Source organism: Denticeps clupeoides, chromosome 20 (assembly GCF_900700375.1).
Source record: "Denticeps clupeoides chromosome 20, fDenClu1.1, whole genome shotgun sequence".
Lineage (NCBI taxonomy): Eukaryota > Metazoa > Chordata > Actinopteri > Clupeiformes > Denticipitidae > Denticeps > Denticeps clupeoides.
The window spans coordinates 14,208,170-14,234,776 of NC_041726.1; the positions used below are offsets into that span (position 1 = coordinate 14,208,170).

The 26,607-nt window shown below is 42.9% G+C and overlaps 2 protein-coding genes, 1 long non-coding RNA gene and 1 other non-coding gene across 4 annotated transcripts; 2 read left to right on the forward strand and 2 right to left on the reverse strand.

Annotated features, from left to right (window-relative positions):
- Positions 1 to 1,126: 1,126 nt before the first annotated feature.
- ccnyl1 (cyclin Y-like 1) lies at positions 1,127 to 13,712 on the reverse strand. Its single transcript, XM_028964525.1, has 10 exons — positions 13,275 to 13,712; positions 8,901 to 8,975; positions 8,630 to 8,664; positions 6,885 to 6,985; positions 6,753 to 6,788; positions 6,444 to 6,495; positions 5,946 to 6,065; positions 4,145 to 4,311; positions 2,623 to 2,785; positions 1,127 to 1,492 (listed from the first exon to the last, which is right to left on the reverse strand). The coding sequence occupies exons 1-10, from the start codon at positions 13,426 to 13,428 to the stop codon at positions 1,376 to 1,378; spliced, it is 1,020 nt and encodes a 339-aa protein (XP_028820358.1). The 5' UTR covers positions 13,429 to 13,712; the 3' UTR covers positions 1,127 to 1,375.
- LOC114770529 (uncharacterized) lies at positions 13,238 to 16,678 on the forward strand. Its single transcript, XR_003743350.1, has 2 exons — positions 13,238 to 14,429; positions 16,350 to 16,678. It is a non-coding gene; the product is annotated as an uncharacterized LOC114770529 (long non-coding RNA).
- creb1b (cAMP responsive element binding protein 1b) lies at positions 15,867 to 25,066 on the reverse strand. The gene is made up of 8 exons (XM_028964526.1): positions 24,918 to 25,066; positions 22,364 to 22,482; positions 21,825 to 21,971; positions 20,648 to 20,748; positions 20,419 to 20,558; positions 19,326 to 19,508; positions 18,156 to 18,306; positions 15,867 to 18,078 (listed from the first exon to the last, which is right to left on the reverse strand). Exons 2-8 carry the CDS (start codon positions 22,466 to 22,468, stop codon positions 17,934 to 17,936), a joined length of 972 nt encoding a protein of 323 aa, XP_028820359.1. The 5' UTR covers positions 22,469 to 22,482; positions 24,918 to 25,066; the 3' UTR covers positions 15,867 to 17,933.
- A 229-nt stretch (positions 25,067 to 25,295) lies between these two features.
- Positions 25,296 to 25,367, forward strand: trnaq-uug (transfer RNA glutamine (anticodon UUG)). The gene has a single exon. It is a non-coding gene; the product is annotated as a tRNA-Gln (tRNA).
- Positions 25,368 to 26,607: the final 1,240 nt, after the last annotated feature.

Sequence of the window (26,607 nt, forward strand, 5' to 3'; positions counted from 1 at the left end):
TCCAGCTCACCCCAAACCATCTGGATTGGGTTCAGGTCCGGTGACTGTGGAGGTCAGGTCTCCACTTTTTATTAAGTACATAACTCCACACGTGTTCATTCATAGTTCTGATGCCTTCAGTGAGAATCTACCAACGTAAATGGTCATGAAAATAAAGAAAACACGTTGGAGGAGAAGGTGGGTCCAAAATTTTGGCCTGTACTGTACATACAGAATATATACAGTACTCACAATAAGTTAGTGATATTGTGAAAGACTTAGTGGATACACTTCACTTCAGACATTTTTGGGATAGGGAGGCAATTGTATTGGGGTGATATACACACCTAATTTTGTGTTTACATGTAATGGTCATTGTGTACAGTTGTGCCTTATATTGGGGCCAATACCAAGAGACAACCGTTCTCAATGTGCCATCAATTTCAACATTCTGTGGGTCTAAAAAGTTGGTATCGTCAGTAAGTCGTTCCAAGTTCATCATTCAGACCCGAACACACGACATCATTGAATGGACGAGCAGGGTCTCCTGGACATGGAGAAGGTGTGAGTTGTGTATATTCGTCTACAAATGTAAATATTTGATGGTGTGCTGTTTTTTTTTTTTTTTGAGATATCAGCATGTTCTCACAGGTGAGGAGTCACCCAAAGGTGCTTATATGACCCAAATAAAGGGCGTCGAACATGTCTGTTCTGCACTTACTTTGGCCTGTAAAAGGAACAATACATGTAGGCGTGTTAAATACATATTCATCCTCTATATTCCCTAATTCTATTTATTAAAAAGATTTGCAGTCCAAATCAGTCATTTCAATGTAGAAAAGAATACAGTATAATACAATTTTGATCAGATTTTTGCACAAATACTTTATCAGTTAAATGCCATAATAGTTCAAATGTGTAAACAAAAAAATAAGTTTCTAAAAATAGAATAAAAATGTAATCCAGCCATCCTTCAAACGAATCTGCTTAATATAAATGCTGAACCGAACCATCAATCCATCTTCAAAATTCCCACCCAGTACTGTGAGGGAAGGTGGAGTTCATCACAAGGCACCCTCGACAAATCACGGTGGAGGTGATGATGTCATCAGTCTGCTGCCACCGCTCAAGTCAGACGCAGCCGCCATTTTTGTTACATCATGAGTTTATTTAAAATACTCCATCTGCAAATGATTTCAATTAAAAACGGACAGATTTCACAGCTAGTAGCCTACATAGTAAGCAACAACAAAAAAAATGAGAAAGAAACTCAGTCTGTTCCTCTTTATATTGTTAAGTCATTTTGCACAGTGGAAGTGGGGCTTGATCCTGTCATGTCAGCCGAGGAGGAGGGGTCATGGGTCAGAGGTCGGTAAGGCAGGTGAATCTTCGGGCTCTAGGACAGCACGGCGTTGGAGCGACGGATGCCCACCAGGTTGTCTGCGCTGAAGGAGCGTCTCATAGCAGCTCGGCTCAAGTCTTTGTACTTGTCCTCACACAGTCTGGAGATGGCCTGATGAGAGCGGGACAATTAGAAGCTGCCATCACCGTTCTACTGAAATACATCAAAGATTTAAACCCTTACGAATAAAAAAAAAAAAAAACAATCTACGAGATCAATAATCAATACTCACACTTTCAAGCAAAAACAAAAAGAAATAATTGAAGTTAATTAAATAATTCATTTGTATTAAGAGGAAATGGGTTGTGTTTCTTTAAGAAGCAACAGTCAGAACTGCATTATGGGTAGTGCAGTGTTTCACCACTGTCTCTTGAAGCTGAACTTGAAATAATGAATTCTACTCGGTTTTGTAGAAATGTGACTAAATGAGCTCAATTAAATACATGTTGTGCGCTCCTCTCATGTGAGAAGAAAGGCCGGTAGGCAATAGGTCCTCCAAAGGAGCCATTGAGTAGCCACTGACTGAAGCCGGGAAGGTTTCATTCCAACCCACATGGCTGGAGTGAAGACTCTTTGGCAGACGTTAGTCCAGCACCAGGACGCGGTGTGTGGGGACGGTGCTTTGCTCGGTGGCAGTTCGGGATTCGAACCGGCAGCCTTCTGATTACGGGTCCCGCTAAGCCACCACGGCCCCAAAAATTTGCTATTAAATAATAGGAAAGAGCTTCTCAGACTGGCGAGATGCTGCGTGTAACGGGACCGTGCGAGGGCCGCCGCTTTAGGACTGGGCTCTAATTCGTGCCGTGACAGGACTTTTTCCCTCCCTCCCTGCCTGCTCCCGGTTACTGGAGGTTTAGGCGCCAGCTACCAGAGGCCTTTTCTTCACGATCCACCTCCTCCATCCCAGCCCAGCGCCTTTATCGACAGCTTTGGTGTCTTCCCTGGTTTTATAAACGTGCCGTCTGTGACGCTGCCAGTATGGGAAACACAAAGAACATTCGCAGGTGGGCCGACTGCTGGATCTGTCTGGCAAGTCCAAAGGCCCGCCTCCTTCCCCATCACCGATTGGCCGCTGACTGCACCTCTTACATATACAGTCAGATCGTTGGAGCGAAGAGGATTTTTATTTATTGTCACAGCCGTGTCGGTGTTCCGGAAATCCGTCAGTTCGTTATGTTTGTGCGAGTGCATGAGGACGATTTATGGAACTGATCCCACCAGTCGGGTTTCCCGGGCCCTACCTCGAGTTTCTGCGCCCGCTCGTTGCTCAGTGGCTCCAGAGGGAAGCTCAGGTTGTTGTCGTCTGCCAGCGAGCGCAGGTCAAAGTAATACTTGGCGTAGACGCTGGCCGGCACGTTGATGTTGAACTGCAGCAGCTCGAGGAAATGCCTCTCCATCTCGTTCCTGTGGTCTCACACACACACACACACACACACACACACACACACACACACACACACACACACACACACACACGCAAGAGGTAAGAACCAGGCCCGTTTCAACCAACTGCAGAACTATGCTCAGGGGTCTCACAGCAGACCCTGGACCAACAGGGCCTGAAAATCCCGACATGATTAAGGTCCCATCTCCCCTCTGCTGCGAGGAGCGCGCCGGAGCCGCTCGCCACGCCTGGGCCCTCAGATGTCTCCCAGAGGAGAGATGAGACGCGAGGGGGACGGGGGTGTCGGTCTCCTAGGGCAACTAATGGAGTCGGCGAGAGCTGAGGCCATTATGCAGGGGGAGCTGAGAGCTCTCAAGGCCGGCCAGCCTACAGCACACAAAAAGCAGCTAAATGAAGGGGATGAAAATAGAGCTGAGAGCAGAAGGGCTGGGAGGAGATAGACATCCGCGCTGAGCTCAACACACACACACACACACACACACAGGTTGGCCAAAAGCAAATGAAATCTACTGAAAAGGCCAGACGCTTTAAAACCTTGCATGCATCATGGTTTGGGTTGATTTGAACCGGACTTGCTGCACCTGCACCCTTACAGAGGAGTTAATACATTACTGATGCCTGCAGTCCGCATGGGGTCAGCATGAGATACTACAGGGTAAAGTTTACTCAGTCAATAAGCAACACACACAATCAAATAAAAAAAATACATATATAAAAGCAATATTCTGTGTGGGGACAATTTTTTGGTTTTTATTATAAAAGCGTACGTTACTTACTTAATTAAAGTCCTATGTGCTAAATCTAAACATATAAATGATACTCCAGCAGTACATGGCTCGAGTAGTGTGCCTAAAGACAGTGTTGTTGCCAGATTCCTGACCGTAATCAACGTAACAATCAGACGTGTCTATAATTCTACTTCCATGTGGAATGGATTTCGGAATACCTTCTCTTGAAAAGCCATTTTGCCCAAAATATCAGATCCGAAGCTTGCAACACTGGCGGGGAGCAAACCAGAACTGAAACGGTACTATTCCCTTGTGTCATGATAGTACCAAGTCACGTTCCTCGCTGTAGTTGTCTGTGATGGATCACCAGAGATCACCAGTGACGTACTATCCCCCGTCTGGCTTTCATACTTGGGAACACAAACCACTTATCGAACACAAAACCACTTATCGAACTGGCAACCTTCTGATTAAAATGTCCATTAAATATTGGATTTTTTTTTTTTTAATTAATACTGCCGTAATTCAAAGTAATATTGATCCAATATTTCATAAATGTGTTGCCAGTTTCATTCCAAATATTACCCATATTATACCCACAAATTCACACACGCGCGCAAACACACTCACATGTCTTCCACAGTGATATCTTTGAGGATTTGACAGTAGTCGACGTTCCACACGGCCTGGTCGTCCCACACCTTGGAGGCCAGGAGGATGGCTCCCAGCACGATGCGCTTCCAGTTGCACGGGCAGATGTCCATCTCTGCATAGGTGAGCAGGCGCTCCAGGTAGACCTGCACAGAGAAAGCGTGTCTAAATCAGGTCTATATATCAACCTAGTTACTTAGCAGGGCGAGCCAACGGAGAAGAAAACAGACAACACACTGACGTAAGATCAGTTCACACAGAGTATTAAACTCAGCACAAAAAAGGCCCTTAGTGCAGATCCCACAGGACAGCTGATCTGACTGCTGCCTCCCTCTGCTGTACGAAATACAGAACTGCAGCCAATCTGATACGCTGCAACGGCATTTATGAGATGACGATCGATAAGACCGTGCTCACTGGCGGTAACATCAACTCATCCATACGTTCTACAACCCAAACGAGATTAAATGAGGCACACCGATATTTGGCCGAAAATTTGGGATATACCACAGACGTCTATTCAGTGATTTCTATGGAGGTCTGACGGTAAACAGCTCCTGCCTAATGCAGTCAAGTCAACCAAGATGAGTTTCGGAAGTGGCCGACGGCAAAGTGAGGTTAAACATTTGAGGTAGTTTTCTACGGGCCCTGGATTGAAGAAGAACGTATACACTTGATACACCTGATAAGTAGGGCTGCACGATTTGGGGAAAAAGACATATTGCGATTATTGAGATCAATATTGCGATATGCGATTGCGATATGATAAAGGACACTTGCTTGTATATCAATGAAAAGTCGCATAGTAAGAGTAAAATGTTTAATTTCAAAGTGAAACATACAAACTACTTATAACAACTTGAAATGCCCAATGCTTTCAAAATACAATATTCTACTAAATTAAATAATCACAAAAAACTCTTTACATTACTGTCGAACAACAAACCCTGGTAAGGCTAAACAACTGTTTTGATTATATTTGGCCATTATAAAATCCCGTATTATAGTTCTTACGTTTAACCAAAACGTTGTTTGGAGGCTGACTTGAACACAGGGATGCATAGCTTTGCTAGCTTAGCTAAGGTTAAGATTTGTAAACTGAGGGGAATTTCTTTAGGAAACCTTCAAAGTTTGAGAAAAGTTAACTAAACAGCTAAGAACAGTCTAAATAGTTAATGCCTACATTTAGCCAAAACGTTGTTTGGAGGCTGACTTGAACACAGGAATGCATAGCTTCGCTAGCTTAGCCTAGCTTAGCTAAGGTTAAGAGTTATAAAACGGGATTTTATAATGGCCAAATATATTCAAAAAAATTGTCCAGCCTTACCTATGAAATGTAATCCCCCGGGATCTGGTTTGGAGCGTACAGCGGTTTGTACAGCCCCAAGCAGCACAAGAGTGAGGCATTTTTATGTACTTCTCTCCATAGACATGTATATGCTTCACGCCACAGCACAGCCTATCGCAATATGGCGGCGACGTTGACGTACGATGCAGCGAGTCATGCGGCGTCTAACCATATGTCTCCGAATCGAAAGTCATGTGACCAAATACGTCACATCCGACTGAAGTGAGACTCGCAAACTTTGAGAGAATGAAAGAATGGATCGGATATGTTGGCGATCCAATCCATGTACTAATCATTTAAATCACAGCTTTTTGCATTCATGTAATCGCACAGACTGACATCGCGATTACGATTGCGATTAGATTAATCGTGCAGCACTACTGATAAGTGTGCACATTTTCTCCTTGGCCCCCAGTAGAATATTTTGCTCACCAGGGTAACGATGGCGCACTCTGCGGTGAGCTGGGCGGCGCTGAAAAGCGTCCGGACGAAGCGGTAAATGAGTTTGTGTTCGGGGTCTGTGCGAGAGTAGTCATCGGGGACGTGTTCTCTCTGTGGATGACAGGCAGTCAGACAGGCTGGAAGGGTGGAGCTCCTACATTTTACACGAAGACAGGGTTCATTCGGTAACCGCTTGTGTACAGGTAAGAATTCCTTCTGGAATGTTCAATCACAAACACTGGCTATTGTCTCTTAAAACTGATTAATGAAAAACATATACTCAATGGCCACATATAAAACAGTGGTTAGTGCCATAAATGTGCCAATTTACACCTTCTGATTTACATGAACAATATAGATTGAGTAATTAGGAAGCAGACTTAAGCTGCAATTCGCATAAACTATAGTGAAGCCAGTGAAAAATGGTCATTAAAATTACACAGATAAATTCTAAATGATATAAAATTGATGTTGTCACATGGAACTTACTGATAATGGGTGCTTCTTCTCATCAAAAATGTCTAGTGACCTGTCTGAATCCCTTTAGACAGAAAGAAAAATCAGATGTCATGGTCAACAGCATGTTCCTCGACCCCCATGTCAACACAACACCACCAGCAACAAGAAACAGAACAAAAATGGAGGATGGTGCCTTCCTGCTTCGGTGAGGACAGAGACAAACTAGTTCCAATGATCAGAACTATTCCGAAAATCTCATCATCATGCACATTTATCATGCTACAATATTAAAGCCCCAACATCCAGCACGTAAGATTATATCAAAGTATTACATCGTACCTGTTTTTAATGTGATAGTAGATTGCTAATGTGACACTGCAGAGGAGGGAAAGAAAAGATGAGAATTGTTTAAGTTTTGTTGTCCCTTCCAAAATCTCTCCAAGCTTATAGAGAGCCTCGGCGGCCATTTACCATTTAATTGTGCTTTTTAAATTGGGTTGGCTGACCGTGCTGTCATCAATAAATATTGTAGAGCAGGAGCTGTACTTCTTGGAGAGAAGGCCGGGAGATACCTGCAAGAGAAGATCACCAGTTGCATAGATAAATAGACAGTCAGCTCGATGGATACATGTAAAATCATTTCAGGAGCCTTCAAGCAAAAACCAGACAATCAGGAGCATCATTTCAGCCAAGAGAAGCCTTTGCAGCGTCTACAAGCTCACGCAGGTAAAAGGTGCCACATGATAGATTTTACACTGCAATTTTGTCACCAGTCCTTACTGACATGAACAATTGAAATGTACTATTGCATGTAAAATACAAGACTGTTTTATATTTGGGCCAATCTCCCCATACTTCAAGGGAAAAGTCAAGCAAAATGAAATGCTAAATAATTAAAAAACATAATGCGTCTCTCACAGTTGAGGTCTACCTGTGATAAAAATGACAGATCTCTCCATTCTTAAAAATCAGCGGAGTATCAAATACTTGTTTCCCCCACTGTAAACTTTTGAATTGCTCACCCAGAAAAACGTAGAACCACGAATATATTTATTCCAGCCCGGGATCGACGCTCATATTGTTAACAACATTCTAATAGATCGCTACAGGAGGAAACTGCTGGAACACTGTTGCAGGGAAAATGAGAAGAGGGGCTCATCAATCATTCATATCATTGGCTGATTTTCACACGCCGTATCTCTGCATGGCGTCACTATGACAGTATTTTTTAAATGCTCTTCATCATATTGAAAAATGCAATTAAGGCATTTGAATAATTACAGCCGTTTGCACACCAAAAAAAAACAAAAAACTCAGTCTGAAGTCAAATTATGAAGTCAATAGCTCTCAGTGCAGAAACTGAAATAATCAAACTCTAATGCTAAAAGGGAAAAAAATAAAAAATATATAAGTCTAATAAAAACTATGAAATGTCTCAACCAATTAATGCACAGGCCAACAAAGCACTATATTTCTATACTAGATTTGTATATAGTCTAACAGGTAAGGAAGAGGCCCCGTAATCATAAGGTTGTGGGTTCGAATCCCGATCCGCGAAGGTGCCACTGAGCAAAGCACAGTCTCCACACACTGCTCCCCGGGCGCCTGTCATGGCTGCCCACTGCTCACCAAGGGTGATGGTTAGAAGAGATAAAGTGAAGTGATTGTCACTTGTGATACACAGCAGCACAGCACATGGTGCACACAATGAAATTTGTCCTCTGCATTTAACCCATCACCCTTAGTGAGCAGTGGGCAGGCATGACCCACTGCTCAGTGTGCGGGGAGCAGTGTGTGGGGACGGTGCTTTTCTTAGTGGCACCTCAGTGGCACCTTGGCGGATCGGGATTCGAACCAGCAACCTTCTGATTATGGGGCCGCTTCCTTAACCGCTAGGGCACCACTGCACCTAAAAGACACACATTTCGTTGTGTCACCGTATGCTGTGCTGCAGTGTTCACTTCACTTTCAGATAACTAACCTGATGGATCACAGGTTCCTATTTCTCCAGACATTGCACAGTTATGTAATCAGTACAATTGAAGAACAGCAGAGTTTGCCCTGCTTCACAGATGAACATTAAGCAATTACTCCTAGAACGAAGTTTCATAATCAAAACAACTCTTCTGATAAATTTCCTTAGAGCAATGACGAGGGATCAAAATCATTTCAATTATTTTATACATCATATGCTAATGCAGCAGACAGTTACTTACATGATTTATGTGATTGCTTTTTCTCTTATCCCGTACTGAAAGAGATAAATAGTGTGGCAATTAATAAAATGGTTTCAAACAAGTTGAGTATCATCCCTCAGTTAATCTGAACTCAATAAAGTTAAAACATTAAGTGAACATTTGATGGAGTAAACTTAGGGCACCGGGAAACTTGTTTTAAACATTTTACAATTAGTACATTTGAATTACAACCAAACTTAAACGGCAATTATTTTTTTCTGTTCCATTTACATAGAAAACAACCACTCACCATCTGTCTGTGACTTGCTGAGGAAGATGGTGCTGGCTCTGGCGTGGTCCGAAGGGTTGGACTCCACAGCCAAATCTTAAAGAGGAAGCAATGAGGATGGATAAATAAATCATTAAGGACTTAAAATAAATATTAAAATCTAGGCCCTGCACAATACCTTTGGGAATTTGTGTTATTTTTGTCAATTAAATATTAAGATATTATAAAATATCTTTTGATGTGATTGTGACGTTGATTGTTGATTAATAAGAGGCTAAACTTAGTTTACAAGATAAAAGTAGACTAAAACGTCTCTTCAATACGAGACGTTTTTTCCTCTTGTTTAATCACGTTATTAAATTGTGGTTTCCTGTATCTCCCTTCCAGTTGCACAGTTGAGGTCACTTCCGCAATACACAATTGCTGCATTAATTAGATTTCTGGTGACTTGTGATGGGTGAGCAAATGGGTGGGAGAAAATGACGAAGCGATCTTGGAAACTTTCTTCACAATGAAGTGAAAAAGCAAACAGAACGTGTGGTCGAAAAACATGGAACAAATCAGAGCATCTGGAATGGATGTAGAGTATTCTTGAGTCTATAAGATAACAACAATATAATAACAGAACCTTGCTTTAAATGTTGCTTTTGTCTGTTCTACTAATTACTTGTACTAGGGTTACTTGAAGTTAAATAAAATTGCATTACTATAAAAAAAAAAAAAAAGATTAAAACCAATTGCAGTTGACTAAAATATAATCAGATTTCGTTGACAAACTAAAAAATATTTATGGATAATTATAACTAAAATACGACAAAAATGCTCAGACTTTTAGTAGACTGAAGCTTGACTAGGCAAATATGAGTCTGGATGTGACTAATAAAGACTAAAATGACAGATTGATGCAAAGACTATTTTTAAACAAATTAAAACAGGCCGCAAAAAAACAATGTTCTTAATTGCTTTGCACTTAGTACTTGTTGCATATGTCCCATCAGAACTAAGAACGGAACTATCTGGATAAATGGTTAGTTGACTATAGACATTTGCGCAGTTTTTCAGTTTGGAAAAGACAGCAAAATGCTTAGGGCTGAACGAAATTGGGATTTTACAACCCCAGACTCTGCTCAATCAGTTAACGTCAGGGTTGATGAGGGACGACGCATGTGCAGACATGCTTGGTTGGCTGGAGAAGTCAGTGAGGGACAGGTTGGAGCGTTGGTGGTGCAGGTAGAAGAGAGGCAGCAGCAGCAGCGACGACGACGACACGATGGGCGAATGGGACCGGCCGAATGGCGAATGCAGCGGAGCGTGGGCAGCTATTTCAACTTTGACCATGATACGCCTGCAAGGCAGGCGAGTGGCTCGGTTAGTGAAACTAATTGTTGCGCGGAACCAATTGGGCAAGTGTTTCGCATTTGGCACCTACAACCGCTCTTTTTTTCGTTTGCTTTTGTTATACGTTTATTAACCAGCTTTTAACCATCACCCTTGGTGAGCAGTGGGCAGCCATGACAGGCGCCCGGGGAGCAGTGTGTGGGGACGGTGCTTTGCTCAGTAGCACCTTGACGGATCAGTAATCGAAACGGCAACCTTCTGATTACGGGGCCGCTTCCTTAACCGCCAGGCCACCACTCCCCCTCAAAATGGCTGTTGCCATTCAATTCATCTCTTAGGATTCATGCTTGCCAATAATAAACGGGCAGCCTTACACGCCCATCTGTTAATTGTAGATGTTGTACAGTCAAGCTAATTTTAGCCCACTGGGCATAAGCCGGCTTGACTGTAGGATCAGGCCAACCCTGAACAGTCCGGTCGGTTTGCTTAACAGAAAAAAAGTTTTAATAAATAACAATCATTGCAAGTCAGGCCATCTGAAAGGAGATCCGATCTGAGCAATGAAGATGACGAGAAAGAGCTTCCTCTATCCGCCTTCTAAACATTAAGCCGTAAATCCGGGCTAGAAGGAATTCTAATCCACCGGCTGCCCACGGCCAGGAGGCTCTGATTTCTAACTGGCGCTGGTACTATGAATGGCCAGGCCCCACATGGCCGCGCCCCCTGGCCTGACTGAACAGCTGGGAATACAGAGCCCTGTGATGTCCAGTCAAACGCTGACCTGATCAGAACACTAACCCTGGGGTCTAAATTAGAACCCAAAACCACGCCTAACTCACCCATATCTGCATTTGGAGTATAATGTCTAAAAATATATTTTTTTTATTGTAATTATAGACCTAGTATATCCTCTGGATTTACAGAAATAGACAGATATAAACACTGTTTGGCAGTTACCTGCATCTAAGGGTGGTGGTAGCCTAGTGGGTAACACAGTCGCCTATGAACCAGAAGACCCAGGTTCAAATCCCACTTACTACCATTGTGTCCCTGAGCAAGACACTTAACCCTAAGTTGCTCCAGGGGGACTGTCCCTGTAACTACTGATTGTAAGTCGCTCTGGATAAGGGTGACTGATAAATGCCGTAAATGTAAGGGGAGAGGGACTAACATGTCATTCAGACTTTTCTTGGTAATTATTTTTCACTCAGATTAAATACTATTTTTATAAACAAGGTTTATACTGGTGACTCTCCTGCACCCTACCTTCTCATTCTGTACTATAAAAAAAGCTACTACAGTCAATACATCACATGCACAAAGTGGCTAAAGCAGTGTTGCCAGATTTAGCAATTCTTTCGGTTCTAAACCACCAATCTGCCAACACTGTGTGGAAGATTCTGTCTCCTCCCTTTCTCCTGTGTTCTACTTTGAATGTGATGTCTGCTCTAGTGATCTCTGCACCACATCTGCTACCAAACCAAACATTGTCTTACACGGTGCCACAAAAATATCCCCCCACAATGTCAAAAGGTGTCAATCCAAAGCTTCCCAGCTCCACAGTGCTTCCACTTCTATCGGACAGTCTCTATTTTACATTTACAGCATTTATCAGACGCCCTTATCCAGAGCGACTTACAATCAGTAGTTACAGGGACAGTCTCCCCCTGGAGCAACTTAGGGCTAAGTGTCTTGCTCAGGGACACAATGGTAGTAAGTGGGATTTGAACCTGGGTCTTCTGGATCATAGGCGAGTGTGTTACCCACTAGGCTACTACCACCCTACCACCCTCTTTTGAGTCTGAATTACGGTTACTTTGAGGAAACAGTGTTTTCAGACCTCTCCTTCACTATCGGTTATCTGCAGATCTCCGAGCTATTTACTGGTGCATCAATCCCCCACCCAACAGACACAAGGCAGCTGTCGCCCAACACAAGACAAGAATGTCAGGCACAGAAGGGAATTTAGCGAGTTCCTGCCATTCCATTCTTGTCCCCCAGCATACACACACACACACACACACACACACACAATCAACAACAGAGAAGCTCCCAATGCTGGTGCCAATGCCTGAGTGCAGTGTTTGCCATATAGGGTTAGGAACTAAAACATTGGGACGTCTAAATTCTGGAGGTATGCTGCTATCCTGAGAAATAATTGTCCCTGGTTTGATTCTCCTACCACTACTCTTTCTCAAGACGTGAGGTTATTAAAGCCTATTATGTTTTTTTTTTTTACTTACTGAATTTCACAGAATTGGCTTCTCGCAACTACGTTAATTAAGACCTTGAGGATGGCTTTACTACAGCACAGAAAGTGTTCCCATGTCGAACACTTATTGCTACTTTTCTTTCCCTCAGGTTCACAGTCATCTTGTGAAGTTGCTCATGATGACTGTTGTCTACATGTTTTTTGTTAAGTTTTGTTAGTCTTGTACTGCCTGTGTCCCCTGTTTGCACTTTATGTAGCCCAGTTTGTCGGTCACACACTTTGTGTCAGTATGTAACTTTGTCTAATCGTTCAAATATTCCACGTAGCACCAGGTTCCGGAGAAACGTCACTACTGTCTGACATGTACATAGCTGAAATGACAAAGCTCAACTTCACCTGATGGTTGACACACTCGCCTATGAACCAGAAGACCCAGGTTCAAACCCCACTTACTACTATTGTGTCCCCGAGCAAGACACTTAGCCATGAGTGTCTCCAGGGGGGGGACTGTCCCTGTAACTACTGATTGTAAGTCACTGTAAATGTAATGCTGTAAATGTACTTCAAACGTCAACTTCATGATGACAATTAATGTGGAAGACGACTGTGACACCAGAGAACACGATTAGTCTGAATGGCCTTCATAGAGGCGAGTCAAAATGGTAAAAAGCTTTAGAACGTTCCTCATTTAACTCATTCAACAATCACGACTTCTAGCTTCAGTGATCGTGCCATGTCGACCGCTGATTGGTCAATCATTCCTCTCGCCGGACGCTGATTGGTCAGCGCCCCGAAACCACCAAAACAGGCCAGGGGAGCGGGGTGAGAATCGTTCCGCCACGTACCGTCGGGCACCTCTCTGTCGCTGATGTGCTGCAGGTAGGGGCCGGTGTCATCGCTGATGTCGGTGCTGATCTGGTAGTCCTCCAGCCGCTCCGTCTGCCGCGGGATCTTGGGACTCCCACTGGGAGACACGCAGCACGACACCGTATTCCCCATACCGGAGCCGCCCTTTACCGCTAAACTCGGACTAAAAGGAACCCACGAGTCGTAAAAACCACCAAAATAAATAACCGAGCAGCGTCCAAAACTATATCGCTGGGAAGCGCAACCGACTGGCGAGCGTGGGGTTCCGGCGTGGAGCTACATTCCTGTCAGCGAGGGCAGCGGATACCGGATAAAGTAGCGACCGGGAGAGCGAGTTCCGTCCGGGGAAACGCCTACCCGGCCGCTCGACCCATTAACAAAAACACCGACAAGCCCCGGTTCCAAATCCTCCTTCCCCGCGCAGCTACCGGCGCATTCTGCCACCTGTCGCGGGTGTCCGACTTCTGGGATCCGGCGCCAACTCCAGCTCCAGGCCTGCGGCCTGCAGGGACCGAAGTTGCCGGCTCGAGGGAGCGGCGCGACGGCTCGACCGAAACCCGCGCCGAGAAACTTTTTCTTCTGCTCCACTTCGCCGCCGACGTGTGCGTCCCGAGGAGCCCCCTCCCGTTATCCCCTCCTCCCCGCCGGCCAGCACAGCGATCCGCTCCCCTCCGCCACCGCCATCTGTTCCGAACGCCGCTACCTGGCACGCAGAAACGGCCCGCCCACGGCCGAATTCCGGCGAAGGCGATTGGCTACGAAACCAAAACAGTGGAACAAGGTCGCCTCTCATTGGCCAATATGAAAGCCAGTTCAATCCCAACACCAGCCAATAGAACGTGGACGCTCGCCTCTTTCCTATTTTTTGTTGCCAAACTTAAAGCAACAACAGCCACCTATTTTCATCAGATTTAATGTCAGATTATTAATAAAGGCCAAGAAAGTTAGTTTTAAACCTCACCTCAACCACGAGAAATCATTTCAAAAGCAGCTACCAGGGTTCAGTTCAGGGTTGCCACGAAAGAAACAAAGATTATTTTACTAATCCATCCACGTGTACTCGCCCGTGGCCACCGCAGTAAAGTTATATGGTGTTGTATTTAAAAAGAAACGACAAAAAAAGATCATACCAGGTGAGTTTGGCAACATTCCCTAGCCACAAATAGTAACATTTTGCGAAAAGCGAAATACGGTGTACAAAAGAATCTTAATTTATCGATCAACTTTGTGTGTAATAAGGTCCAAAGTGGCTTATAACAAGGGGACCTGGCAACAACTGGTAAATGAAAAAAAAAAAAAAAAAGACCCATCCATGGATCGTTTTAAAAGTGGGATTATTAAGGGATTTAGGACGCAAGTGTTCATTAAATGGCTCCAGGCAGATGTCCATTGCAACATTTACTCTTCTGCTTGTGAAATGGTTCCCAAGGTCAAGAGATCATTTCTTAGGAGACTTTTTCTCCAAGGTCAGGCATGAACATCGATGCCAGGTTCCCTTTGGTGCTTTAATGAAATGCCCCCTTTTCACCCTTCCACTGTATTGTTTGCAGTAGAATTTATAAAGAGTTCATTAGTACGACGTTCTGTGGGAGAAAATGAATAAACTGTACTGTCAGCATAGATTATGCCGCGGGTACGGAAAAAGAATTACGACCCCCTTAAATGTTTCACTGTTATATTGCAGCCATTTGCTAAAATCATTTTAAAGCTAATTTTCCCTCATTGATGTACACACAGCACCCCATATCGACAGAAAAACACAGAATTGTTGCTTTTTTTTTGCAGGTTTAATAACAAAGAAAAGCTGAAATATCGCATGGTTCTAAGTATTCAGACCCTTTGCTCAGTATTTTGTAGAAGCTCCTTTTGATTTAATACAGCCATGAGTCTTTTTGCAACAAGCTTTTCACACCTGGATCCAGTTCTGGCAGGTTGGACGGTAAACGTTGGTGGACAGCCATTTTTCGGTCTCTCCAGAGGTGCTCAATTGGGTTGAAGTTCGGGCTCTGGGTGAACCATTCAAGAACAATCACAGAGTTGTTGTGAAGCCACCTTGTCATTACTTTAGCAGTGTCCTTCGGCCTCGATTGTAACCAGTCGTCCCGTCCCTGCAGCTGCGAAACGCCCCACAGCATGATGCTGCCACCGCCGTGCTTCACTGTTGGGACTGTATTGGACAGGTGATGATTTTCGCCACACATACTGTTTAGGATTAAGGCCAAAAAGTCCTATCTTAGCCTCATCAGACAAGAGAATTTTATTTTGTATGTCTTGCACTGAGGACAGGATCCCATCGGGCCACTCTGCCATAAAGCCCAGACTGGTGGAGAACCTGAATTAAATTTATGAGTGTCACAGGAAAGGGTCTGAATACTCAGGGACCATGTGGCCTGCAAAAATTTTTTTGTCAATATGGGGTGCGTTGTGTACATTGAGGGGGGAGTGAAACATTTAGGGGAGTCTGAATACTTTCCTTACCCACTGTATTTTCATCTAAAACTCTGAATTTGCTGAGCTAAAAATCAAGAAACTGGGGCATTATTTTTGAAATATTTTTTAATGTAGCTTTACATAGAAATGTATATAAAAAGGATGATAAGTTGTGCACACATTTACATAAATCTTATACCTTGAGCCAGCAGCAAAGCTTTTATATAATATGTAATGCAACCATTTTCATGGTTATAGATGCATGTACATCAGTCCATGAAAATGCATATTATGCATACAGTATATACAGTGGTGTATATAAATGGAAAGATCTAAGATCATAAGCAACTTAGTTGAAATTGAAGTATAACCAGGTTTAGAGATGTGCAAAGGCCTTAAAAGGTCCTTCCCAACTACAACTCATTTTTGGGAGACAGTTCAAACATTTTTAAAGACTGTAATGCTTTGCATTTAAAACATATTTTAATATATAACTGTATAAACACACATCTACATTACAAAATATTCTTAATATTAACCATCTTTTCCAAATGTTTAAGTACATTATTAATGCTCACATTCTCAGAAACATTAATTCCCATAAACGTTTCTTGTTTACTCAGGATCACTCTGGTTTTACTTCAGGGTGTCCTTCATACAACAAGCTTCCTACCACCCCACCAAGCATGATCCTGGAGTAGCCCAACCAGGCTCCCGTAAGACGCTCTCCAGGAGGAGGGAACTGGAACATGATCCCAACCAACATTCCACTTTCAGTTAAACTGCACTAAAGGCAAAGATGCTCTCTGCCACATTTTTCCTGTTCCAAAAGAACTGTGAAACAACAGGGGAAGAAACATGTTGGTGAGGCAGCTGTAGACAGAGCAGAAATAATAATAATAATAATAAAAAAAAAAAAAAAAACCTGCGTGACGGGATGTGCTTACAGGAGGGTTGGATGATACCTGTTAACTAACAGTTAGACCTAAAAGCAGCCCATCTAATCTTTATACAACCATCCTGAGATCTGCATTTGTCCTTTTTAGGTGGGGCTGCCAATACCATGAATGAGTAGCTGTGCACCTACAAGATGAATTAAATGTACATGAATGTAACTTTAGAATAATAATATACAAAAAAAAAAAAAAAAAAAATTAAAGCAACAATACAGATCATGCTGTAGGCTTATGTCATTTACATTGACAGCGGCTAGTGACAGGAAATCAAGAAAGTACATTCATTAGGCAAATTATCACACAAGAAACCATTAATGCATTAGGATCATGATCAATATGGATCAGATCAGAAATGGGCCACTTCTGAAGATGTAGGTGTCAGCAGCATCATTGCCATGAATGCTCCCACCACAACTGAATGGTTCTTATTCCCATTTGGGCTGTATCATCAATGCACATAATAATGTCATCTGGTCCGAAAAGGACAGAATAACCGGTTGACTGCTGTTCTGCTCCCCTTCAACACATGACACCACAAAATAGCATTAAATAAACTGATTTAAGGTGTATGTGTGTGGGTAAAATGTTGAAAATGACATTCAGTAGGAAGGTATAAAAAAACGTCATTTAGTATTTAGTGATTGCAATCATCTCAAGACACCAGGTAATAAGCGTTACAAACTCACAGATTTAGAGCGTAATGTGTTTATAATTTCCACAACTTTGCTATAAACATAGAGGTGGAATAACTCCACATTGTAATCTAAAATCTGGGACTGTAAAAAGTGTCTGTTAAAAAGAAGCCCGCACATAATTATACACTGCTGACAATATTCCATTATACAAACTTGAAAATTTTAATTTGTAAAAAAAAAAAAAAAAGACAGACATTTAAGTTAAAAAAACAACAAAAAAAAAACTGCTATGCTTGGATAGCTGATTCATTCATATGAGAATTTTTTTTACAGGGGCACAAAAAAAAACCACTAATATAAGGAACAGTCAAACCAAGATCTTTTGAGGTTCTTGCTGTTCTCTTCACTTCGGATTCCATATTTAAACCCTGATTAACATGGCCCATAATCATTATATTGTAGGAATAAAAATAATAATAAAAAAAATTCTAAAACATGTTCATACCTGTGGGGGTTTTAGTCTCTGTACAGCTGGGCAGAACCCCATGACCATGTTGGGGTTGTGAACTGGGAAGTGGGGGTCAGGGGGCAACTTGGCAGCAGAGAGATGGGCGAGCTACTCGGATTTATGGCAGTACAAGTCTTTAAGTGCTTTCAGTTCCTCTATGAGGGTCTTGTTCTGGTTCTCCAGAACGGCCACACGGTTCTCAAGACACTTGACATACTCCTTCTTCTTCCGACGACACTCACGTGCTGCCTCTCTGTTTGGAAGCAGGAAACACTTGGCTTAACATTTGACATGTGACTAAAGGGCCCCGGCACTGGAATAAGCTCCTACCTGTTCTTCATCAGCCGAACCTCCCTTTTGCGAGTCACTTCTTCAGTCCCCTGAACAGGCAGAGCTGGGGACGTGGCCATAACCACGCCTGGGGTGATGGTGCTGGTGGGGGCTGTGCGGATCTGGTAGGCCTGGACGTCCCCAGAGGCAGCTAGCAAATAAGAAAATACCAAGATTACAGCTTTTAAATCCCTATTTCGTTATCTCACTATTTGTTTTTTCGGTTTATGATTTGCTTGTCAGTGTACTGCACCTATATCTAGCAATGTTTTGGCTTTTTTTTGTATTTGTCATGTGATTGGGATGGAAAACAGGGTTCTTTTCAATTAACTTTTCAGGGGAAGTCCAATTTACCTAAAAAACATTTTAAATTTATTTAGTTAAATTTATGACAAACCTGAAAAGCTTAACTTAAAACACAGGGAGGCAAAAATAAGTAATAAACAAAGATAAAGAAGTAAAATTGATCATAAATGTGATCATTACCACTATTATATCGTCTTAATCGATGATTGTGATAAAATGCATTTCAGTGATTAGCTTTTGACATTTTTCACGATCACAGTCTGATCAACTGTAGCGGCAGGGGCTGCCAACCTGACTGTACCAGCATGCTTTGTGCACACTACGAGTGGTAGACTAAGAGGGAATGAGCGGGTTGAATGTTGTATGTTCAGAGGTGTGTTACACAGTTTAGTGTAGGTGGCCGGTTAGGCACCGTCTCTGGTTGTACCAGTTGACATGGTTCACTACATAAGGCCAACAAAGTGGAAATCTATTCCACTTGGTGGTGCAGTTTCCTCCAGCTAGCAGAGAATGAATGAAGACACCAGGTCATAGTAATAGGTCATACTCACTTCTATGGACAGACTGTATTCACACTCACATGTATATAAACACCATAAACTAAAGCAGTGATTACCAATTCACATGAGTTTTGAGATGAATTTGCATTGCATAGTCATAATATATGCATGTTATTATTCCCACACAATCGTATACCATTTTTGGGTATATTTTTGGTAAGGTTTGTTAAAGGTTTGGCCATAACTCAATGCAAGACAGCAACATTGCAAGTCAGGGCCAAAGTCAGGCCAACATGCCAGACTGAAGGAGTTTTGCTGAATGTTCATTTTGCAGCATAAACTAATATTGCATTGGCGTGGTTACCTTGTACCACCACTTGGTTGCTGGGCACCAGGATCTGCTGACCGTCGCTGGTCTGGGCGTATTGTAGTATAGTGGTGCCAGGCTGGGCGGCTGCTGCATTGGTCATGGTGAGGGTCTGGAGCCCCTGCACCCCGTCTGTTCCATTATTGGCCAGCTGAATGGCTCCGCCCTGAGTGATGGCAACTGGAACAAATAAGACATGGGAAGAAATGTTGAGAAAGCTCAAATCTCAAAGCGCTTAAAAAGAACACAGACCAACATTTACGGATGTTCCACTCATAACAATATAACGGCAAGGAGAGAGCTGCAGAAGCTTCTGCCTTGGTGGAGGCATGTATATATTTAAGCTAGGGCTGGGCAATATGGCTGAAAGATAAAGTGTGATATATTTAAGCGATATCACAATACACAATATATATCTCGATACCTTGAAATCACCCCCAAAACACTGTAAAAATGCTAAATTCAGCTCTTTATTGCATATAATGTAATTCATTTAACAAAGATTTTCTTCAGAACAAAGTCATCCGCCTCCAATTAATGTCTCTGAAATTGCGTGAGCTAAAATTGTTGCATTTTGTTGCAATTTGACCTCTGCACTTTGTGATGATGGACCAATAAAAACAAAGCATCAAAGTGGACTCTCAAATCAAGACAGAGGAGAGGTTGATCGTATCGATGTAATTCAACGTATAATCACCACGAGGAGAAACACGTGCGCTTTGAGAGTTTTCAGGTTGCACGTGGAACACATCACAATATATTGAATTTATGTATTTTTTCATCAGTAAACATATTATTAACATAAAATATTATTAGGCAATCACAGACAATTATGTACAAGGATAGAAACAGTTCCTGCGCTATGGAAACTTGTTTGTTGCAGCACCACATAACCATGGATTCAAAAAAGTCCCAAAAAATCCAAATGCAGATGATTTTAAATGATTAGAAAATAGCTTTTAAAAAAGGTGGGCACATTTTATTAAAGTTGCATACAATGGTGCTCATCTGGAGCCCACATGACGTCACTGCAGCAACTCCATCCAATTTCTCTCACTAAGCCACATAAGCGATGCCATATTTTACGTACTGTACTGGCCACTGCTGGTTTGGTAGATCGGTGTCGGCACGGTAACAGTTGTAATAGATGGTGCTGTGTCTTCTTCGGATTTCTCCTCCTCAATCCGTGGCACCCCGGGGGCATCTGATGAGAGGTCATTGAGGATCTTTCTGCAAAAGAGGATCTGCGTTAACTGGATTGAAACGTCCCATGCATCACAGATTGGGGGGTGTGGTGGGGTAGTTAGAGGTTCACTCACCTGTACGAGGGACGTCTTGATAAAATCTCTCTGCGCTTCTGACAGTCTGTTACACTGTCCACTGACTCCTGAGAGTCTTCACTCTCTGCAACAGTGGAAATCTAGACAAAAAGAAAGCCAAAGAATTCCTTGAAGAACAAAACTGAGAACCATTAAGGGAAGGTTAGCTGTTGAGAGTGATGATCTCCTTCAGAAAACTCCCAAAACTTAGAGGTACAATTGGCTGATATAGGACGTGATGTTTACTGTTATTGCAGGGTATCTGTAGGTTTCAGGAAGACAAATATAAGACCTTTATAAGGCCACTTTAATCAAATTACATTTGTCCAAGGGCCAGAGTTTTTCTTGGCAGACACTGTGAGAGCTAGATGCTCTTCTAAAATACTAAATTAATTGTATTTTATCTTAAGTATTATATTATAATATATATATTTTTTATATATATAACTTTTTAGCCTTTGTCAATGTTAACAGACCCGTATTATCTGTACTGCAGCAAGCCACTAGGGGGCGACTGTGATATTTTCAGATTCTTATTTGTGATGCACATGCTGCACATGCCGGAAGTGCGCAGCGTGCAGTGACCGACAAATTACGTTGACATTTATCGCATTTGGCAAACTTTACTGAGAGATTGAAGGCCTGATTCAAAAAAAAAAAAAAAATGCAGGATCATACTTTTCCCTCCCAAACTCAACTAATTGTCAAGCTTCTGTCACCCACCACATAAACTGTAACTTAATTTTGCCAAGAATCTGCCTTGCATAATGTTATACAGATTAGTGAAAGTGAAGTGATTGTCACACGTGATACACCGCAGCACAGCACACAGTGAAATTTGTCCTCTGCATTTAACCCATCACCCTGAGTGAGCAGTGGGCAGCCATGACAGGCGCCCGGGGAGCAGTGTGTGGGGACGGTGCTTTGCTCAGTGGCACCTTAGGGGTACCTTGGCAGATCGGGATTCGAACCAGCAACCTTCTGATTACGAGGCCCGATTAGCCTATTACAGCGACATTAAATGGCATTAAAGCATGAGAACAATAAACTTGTGCTTTGGTTTTGGAGAACTCTGTTCCCCAAAGATAACTGTTTAATAAACGAGTTAATTAGTCATTAGCATGAACGCCTGATGCATGTACGAATGTACGTGTGCTAAATGAAATATCTCACATACCTGAACCGTCTGCACTTGTGGGGACTGGATGACTGAGGGTTGGGCCGCCTGGATCACCCCGTGAACCTGTACTGTCTGCCCGTTAGGCAGCTGCACCAGGGTGACTGTGGGCCCGGCTGCCGTCGCGTGCCCTGCAGCCATGGAGACCTACGACAACAAAACTACAGCACTTCAGAGATGCTACGTAAATTAAGATGCCTGTAGATGGTTAGATCCATAGCCAGCGTGCTACTAATTGGTTTTACTGTTTTAAATCAATCTAATTAAAACGCCTTCAAATGTGTGTGTGCCTTTGGACAGCCAATGCAGGGAGTGCATCAATACCATGGTTTTGGTCAATTTTTTGTAAATAACTTAACACCTTGTTTCATGTATGGAACATATTTCCAGCAACATTTGACAGTGAAAATAAATCTATATGTGTGTGTGTGTGTGTGTGGGTTAAACAAGTCTTAAAATTCGTACAACTGTTGGTGTTCAAGGATTTTTCCCATAATTCTAGTGTCGTAGTGTCTGGAGTTGTGCGGATTGAAACTCACCTGGGCCAACGTGGCTATCTGTGCCTGTGAGATCTGGTGGCTCTCGGTCTCAGAGACAGCAGCATCCGCGCCCTGCTGCACCTCTGCTCCTGATTCCATGGTCATTGATAAAGCTGGCGCTGAAATAAAAGAGGACATGAGAGAAATATTATTATTATTTTTTTTTTAAAAGAAGACCAGGGGTCTTATGAAGTTTTGCAAAGCAAGCAAACATGTGGTATAAAATAATAAGATAAACTGATACCACTTAGGCAATTCGTCAACTGAACAGAACATATAACTAGTTCAAACTAGTTCAAACTAGTTCATCTATATAACTAGTTCAAACCCCACTTACTACCATTGTGTCCCTGAGCAAGACACTTAACCCGGAGTGTCTCCAGGGGCACTGTCCCTGTCACTACTGATTGTAACTCATTCTGGATAATGCTGTAAATGTACATGTTCTTGACATTGTTCCATGCAGTACAATACAACCGTCAGTCAGTCAGTTCTCAGATGAGGATCACGGATAAAACGAGAATGCCAGCTTGTCCCCGATAAGATTAGGAACTGATTAGAAGCTGGGGTATGACTACAGGGACACAGTCTTAAAAGAGTTAAACCTTTAAAACTTAAACTACGATCCCCTGGTACTGGATACCAGTGATTCAGCAATGCAAGGTAAGTGTCCATTCGCGATTTATATGAACCGTTTCCATTCAGTCATCACACAATGATAAAAAGTGGTTCTTATCTTATAATGTGTCCATCATTTGCTACTGTACTTAAATAGTTTTGTTGTCTATCTGTACTTTACCAAAGTATTTCAATGTGAGAAGACTTTTTATGTTAACTCCACTAAAGTGAAAGTGAGAGCCTTGGAACTACATTCCACAAGTCAAATACCTTACTTTGTCCTCTACAACATTCTACGAAATCTGTCCTTCCTTTTTTTATTTATGATTTATTAAGTGCATTTATTAAGTTTCATTTCCTTTCTCTTACTGATAGGATAGGCTGATTAACAAATAAGTCCTCGTAATAAAGCATGTTTGTGTGCGTGCTCAGTGCGCATATAATCATTACATGTAATGTAATGAACTGTTCATATGGCTTATAAGTAAATGTATTGTTTGTAATGGCACTGGATGCAGTTACACGGCTAGGAGATATATTTTTGTTGTTAGTAAAGGCTTACAAAATCTGATGAACATAAAAAAACAGCATTTAGGAACACATCTCTGGTGTTTTGTGCAGGCTTCACCATCTCACTTTCCATTCTCAACCTTTCAGCCCTGATATTTAGGGTCACGGCTGATAGAGCCCCTCCCGGGACATCGTGCGCGTGCACACACTTCACTCACACCTACCACTGCCTATACTTATGGATGGCAAGAGGAAAACGTGAGAACCCGGAGAAAACCCACGCCGTCACAGGCAGAACATACCGAGGCCCCTTGAGGTCAAATGTGTCAATTTTAACAAATACCAGTTCCTGTTTTAGTATAATACAAAAAATCATTGTACTTTTATTTGTAGTACCTTTGAAGGCAAATACTTTTGTATTAACATGGGTGGAAGAATCACAGAAAACTTGGTAAAAAGAAGAAATAAAAAAGCCCTCTGGACACAAAAAGAAGAAATAAAAAACCCTCTGGACACAAAAAGAAGAAATAAAAAAGCCCTCTGGACACCGCCGCCACGTGACTGCGGCGCGGCCCCTGATTGGTCGAGCGCGTCTCTCCCTCGTTTTTTCAAACTCGCGCCTTGGCGGCGAGTGGCGTGTAAGCGACAGGCGTGTCGCGGTCGTGTTAGGACGATATAGTCACCCCACCGGTCTCAGCGGGGTCCCCGCTCCGCACTCCATTTCTGGCGCTTCTCAACACATTCCGACAAAATAATATAAAAATAATAATTAAACGCAAATTCAATCGTCACGTCACGACCGGAGAACAAAATAGGACATTTGTCTGCTAATGATGTTTTAGCGTCGAGTGTAAAAAAATGTTCTAAAATGACCGTAAAAGTAGATGTAATAATAAATAACTACGAACCCACACAGGTCGTCCATTAACCGCTAAATATACTACAGTAACAAGAATGAGCAACGCCTAGCCGTCTTACTATTATCCCCTAAAGTGGAACAATTAAACTATTTTTTATAAATAGGCGTGAACAAAAAAAAAAAAAAACAAGCAACAAGTATATATATTTAAAAAAATCTCCATTTGCCATAAGCGCCAGAAATGTTGTATTTGTTGAACCCCGCTTGGCGGCTGGGGAGGTGTGGGTGGAAACACGGCCGTCGTCTCGGTGCTCCGTGTGGCCGAGGCTCACGTCGCATTTTCGCGTCGCACGCCGCCGCGATTAAAAGCGCGTCCCCCCGTCTAACGGCGAACCGCCCCGCTTCCACGGCCGCCGCCGCCGCCGCAGCATCCCCTCCCCGCACGCCGCTAAACTCCCGGCAACAAGCAGCGCCGCCATGATCTCTTTGTTTCTCGCCGGGGCATGGGGGCGATTAAACGTGAATATTCTCCGGGACGCGCCGCCGCCGTCGCCCGTCTGCGCTTACCGACACACGCTTCTCCCGTCAGTCCCGGGCCCTCGGAGCTCCACTTTTATTCCGGCCGACACGTAAGACGCCGCGTCAGGCTACACCTCCGCCGCGTCACCGAGGACAACAACACAAAGAACGAGAGAGACGAGAAGCCGCAGCTACGATAACAGCTTCCGGAAAGAGCCGAACGGCGGGCGAAGATTTCCGAAGTATTCCGACGGTGTCCGGAAACGTACAGAAAGCATTTGAGCGTTTGGTCGTTCTGCAAATGTTTCTGCTTTTTTATTGTGCTACACAGATAACGCAATACTCCCTCTCGTCATGACATTCTTGGATTACGAGCCACTTCAGCTTTGCATTTATTAAATGTAATTTATTTATAATAAATGGGTAGGTTCCATGGTGTAATGGTTAGCACTCTGGAGCTTGAATCCAGCGATCCGAGTTCAAATCTCGGTGGGACTTTAACTGAATGTCAAAAAGCAGTTTATTGGGGCAGTGGTGGCCTAGCGGTTAAGGAAGCGGCCCCGTAATCAAAAGGTTGCGGGTTCGAATCCTGATCCGCCAGAGTGCCACTGAGGTGCCACTGAGCAAAGCACCGTCCCCACACACTGCTCCCCGGCCGCCTGTCATGGCTGCCCACTGCTCACTCAGGGTGATGGGTTAAATGCAGAGGACAAATTTTACTGTGTGCATCGTGTGCTGTGCTGCTGTGTATCACATGTGACAATCACTTCACTTTACCTGTTAAAAAAAATACAAAATTACACCAGTAAACTAAAACAGAAAAGCAGTGATTATAGAACCCCAAATCTTTGGAACCATTTTACGAGGAATGTATGGGATTCAGACACAAGATCAGTATTTGAATCATGCTACTTATACAGTCCAGTCCAACACTCCCCTCACCTTAAGTAACGCTGCAGTAGTTAGTGTCACCGGAAATGTCTAGTTCAGTTACTCATCACTAACTCACTCTTCTGTTTTCTCTATCCTTCACCACCCACTCCACTGGGGATGGTATATCCTGCCTGGGGTGTTTTTTGGTGCGGAGTGATCATGTGACATGGCCGACCTCCCTGGACTGTCCTGCTTGACCCCCTTGCTGACCCCATGTGACACTCACCTGCTGGGACTCGAACATGCTACCTGGATGCTGATTGATTATACACAAGCAGACTGCAATAACCCTCACTGTAATCCAGTTCTGACCTGTAATCTTTCTTCCTGTTAGAGGGACTTTTTTCCTTGCCACTGTTGCCTCTGGCTTGCTCACCTGCTTTGTGACAATGTATATTGTAAAAATTGCCATATAAATAAAGATTGATTGATTCTATATACATTTAAGAACAAATACTGTATATGTATAATTCTGAACATACTGAATAACATTTTTTTAAAGGACTATGGTCTATACTTCATTTTTGGTAATATCTACGTCCTGGACTTTTTAAATGGATATTTTAAATATTTATTTGTAAAATTCATATTTGTACAGTGCTGCTTTGTCAAGTCCTAATATAAAAGCTTCATGACATCTTTATGATGGGTACAATTTTTGCTCTTTGGTTTTAAAGCATTCACTTCCACACTGATCAGCCACAGCATTAGCAGTTGAAGTGAACAACATTATGGTATCAGTGGGTCGGTTGTATTTTCCAGCACGTTTTGTCATTCAGGTTGATGCACTGGAAATTGGCTTAGT

What these genes read in the sequence shown, in the direction of transcription:
- ccnyl1 (XM_028964525.1), bottom strand. Translation starts at nt 13,428, where the DNA reads ATGGGGAATACGGTGTCGTGCTGCGTGTCTCCCAGTGGGAGTCCCAAG. An exon ending in TACTATCACATTAAAAACAG is followed by an intron (nt 6,496 to 6,752) that starts GTACGATGTAAT and finishes TTCTGTCTAAAG; the next exon opens with GGATTCAGACAGGTCACTAG. An exon ending in AGCGGGCGCAGAAACTCGAG is followed by an intron (nt 1,493 to 2,622) that starts GTAGGGCCCGGG and finishes CGCTCTCATCAG; the next exon opens with GCCATCTCCAGACTGTGTGA.
- creb1b (XM_028964526.1), bottom strand. Translation starts at nt 22,468, where the DNA reads ATGACCATGGAATCAGGAGCAGAGGTGCAGCAGGGCGCGGATGCTGCT. An exon ending in AACCAGCAGTGGCCAGTACA is followed by an intron (nt 19,509 to 20,418) that starts GTACGTAAAATA and finishes TATTTGTTCCAG; the next exon opens with TTGCCATCACTCAGGGCGGA. An exon ending in GTTCGGCTGATGAAGAACAG is followed by an intron (nt 18,079 to 18,155) that starts GTAGGAGCTTAT and finishes GCTTCCAAACAG; the next exon opens with AGAGGCAGCACGTGAGTGTC.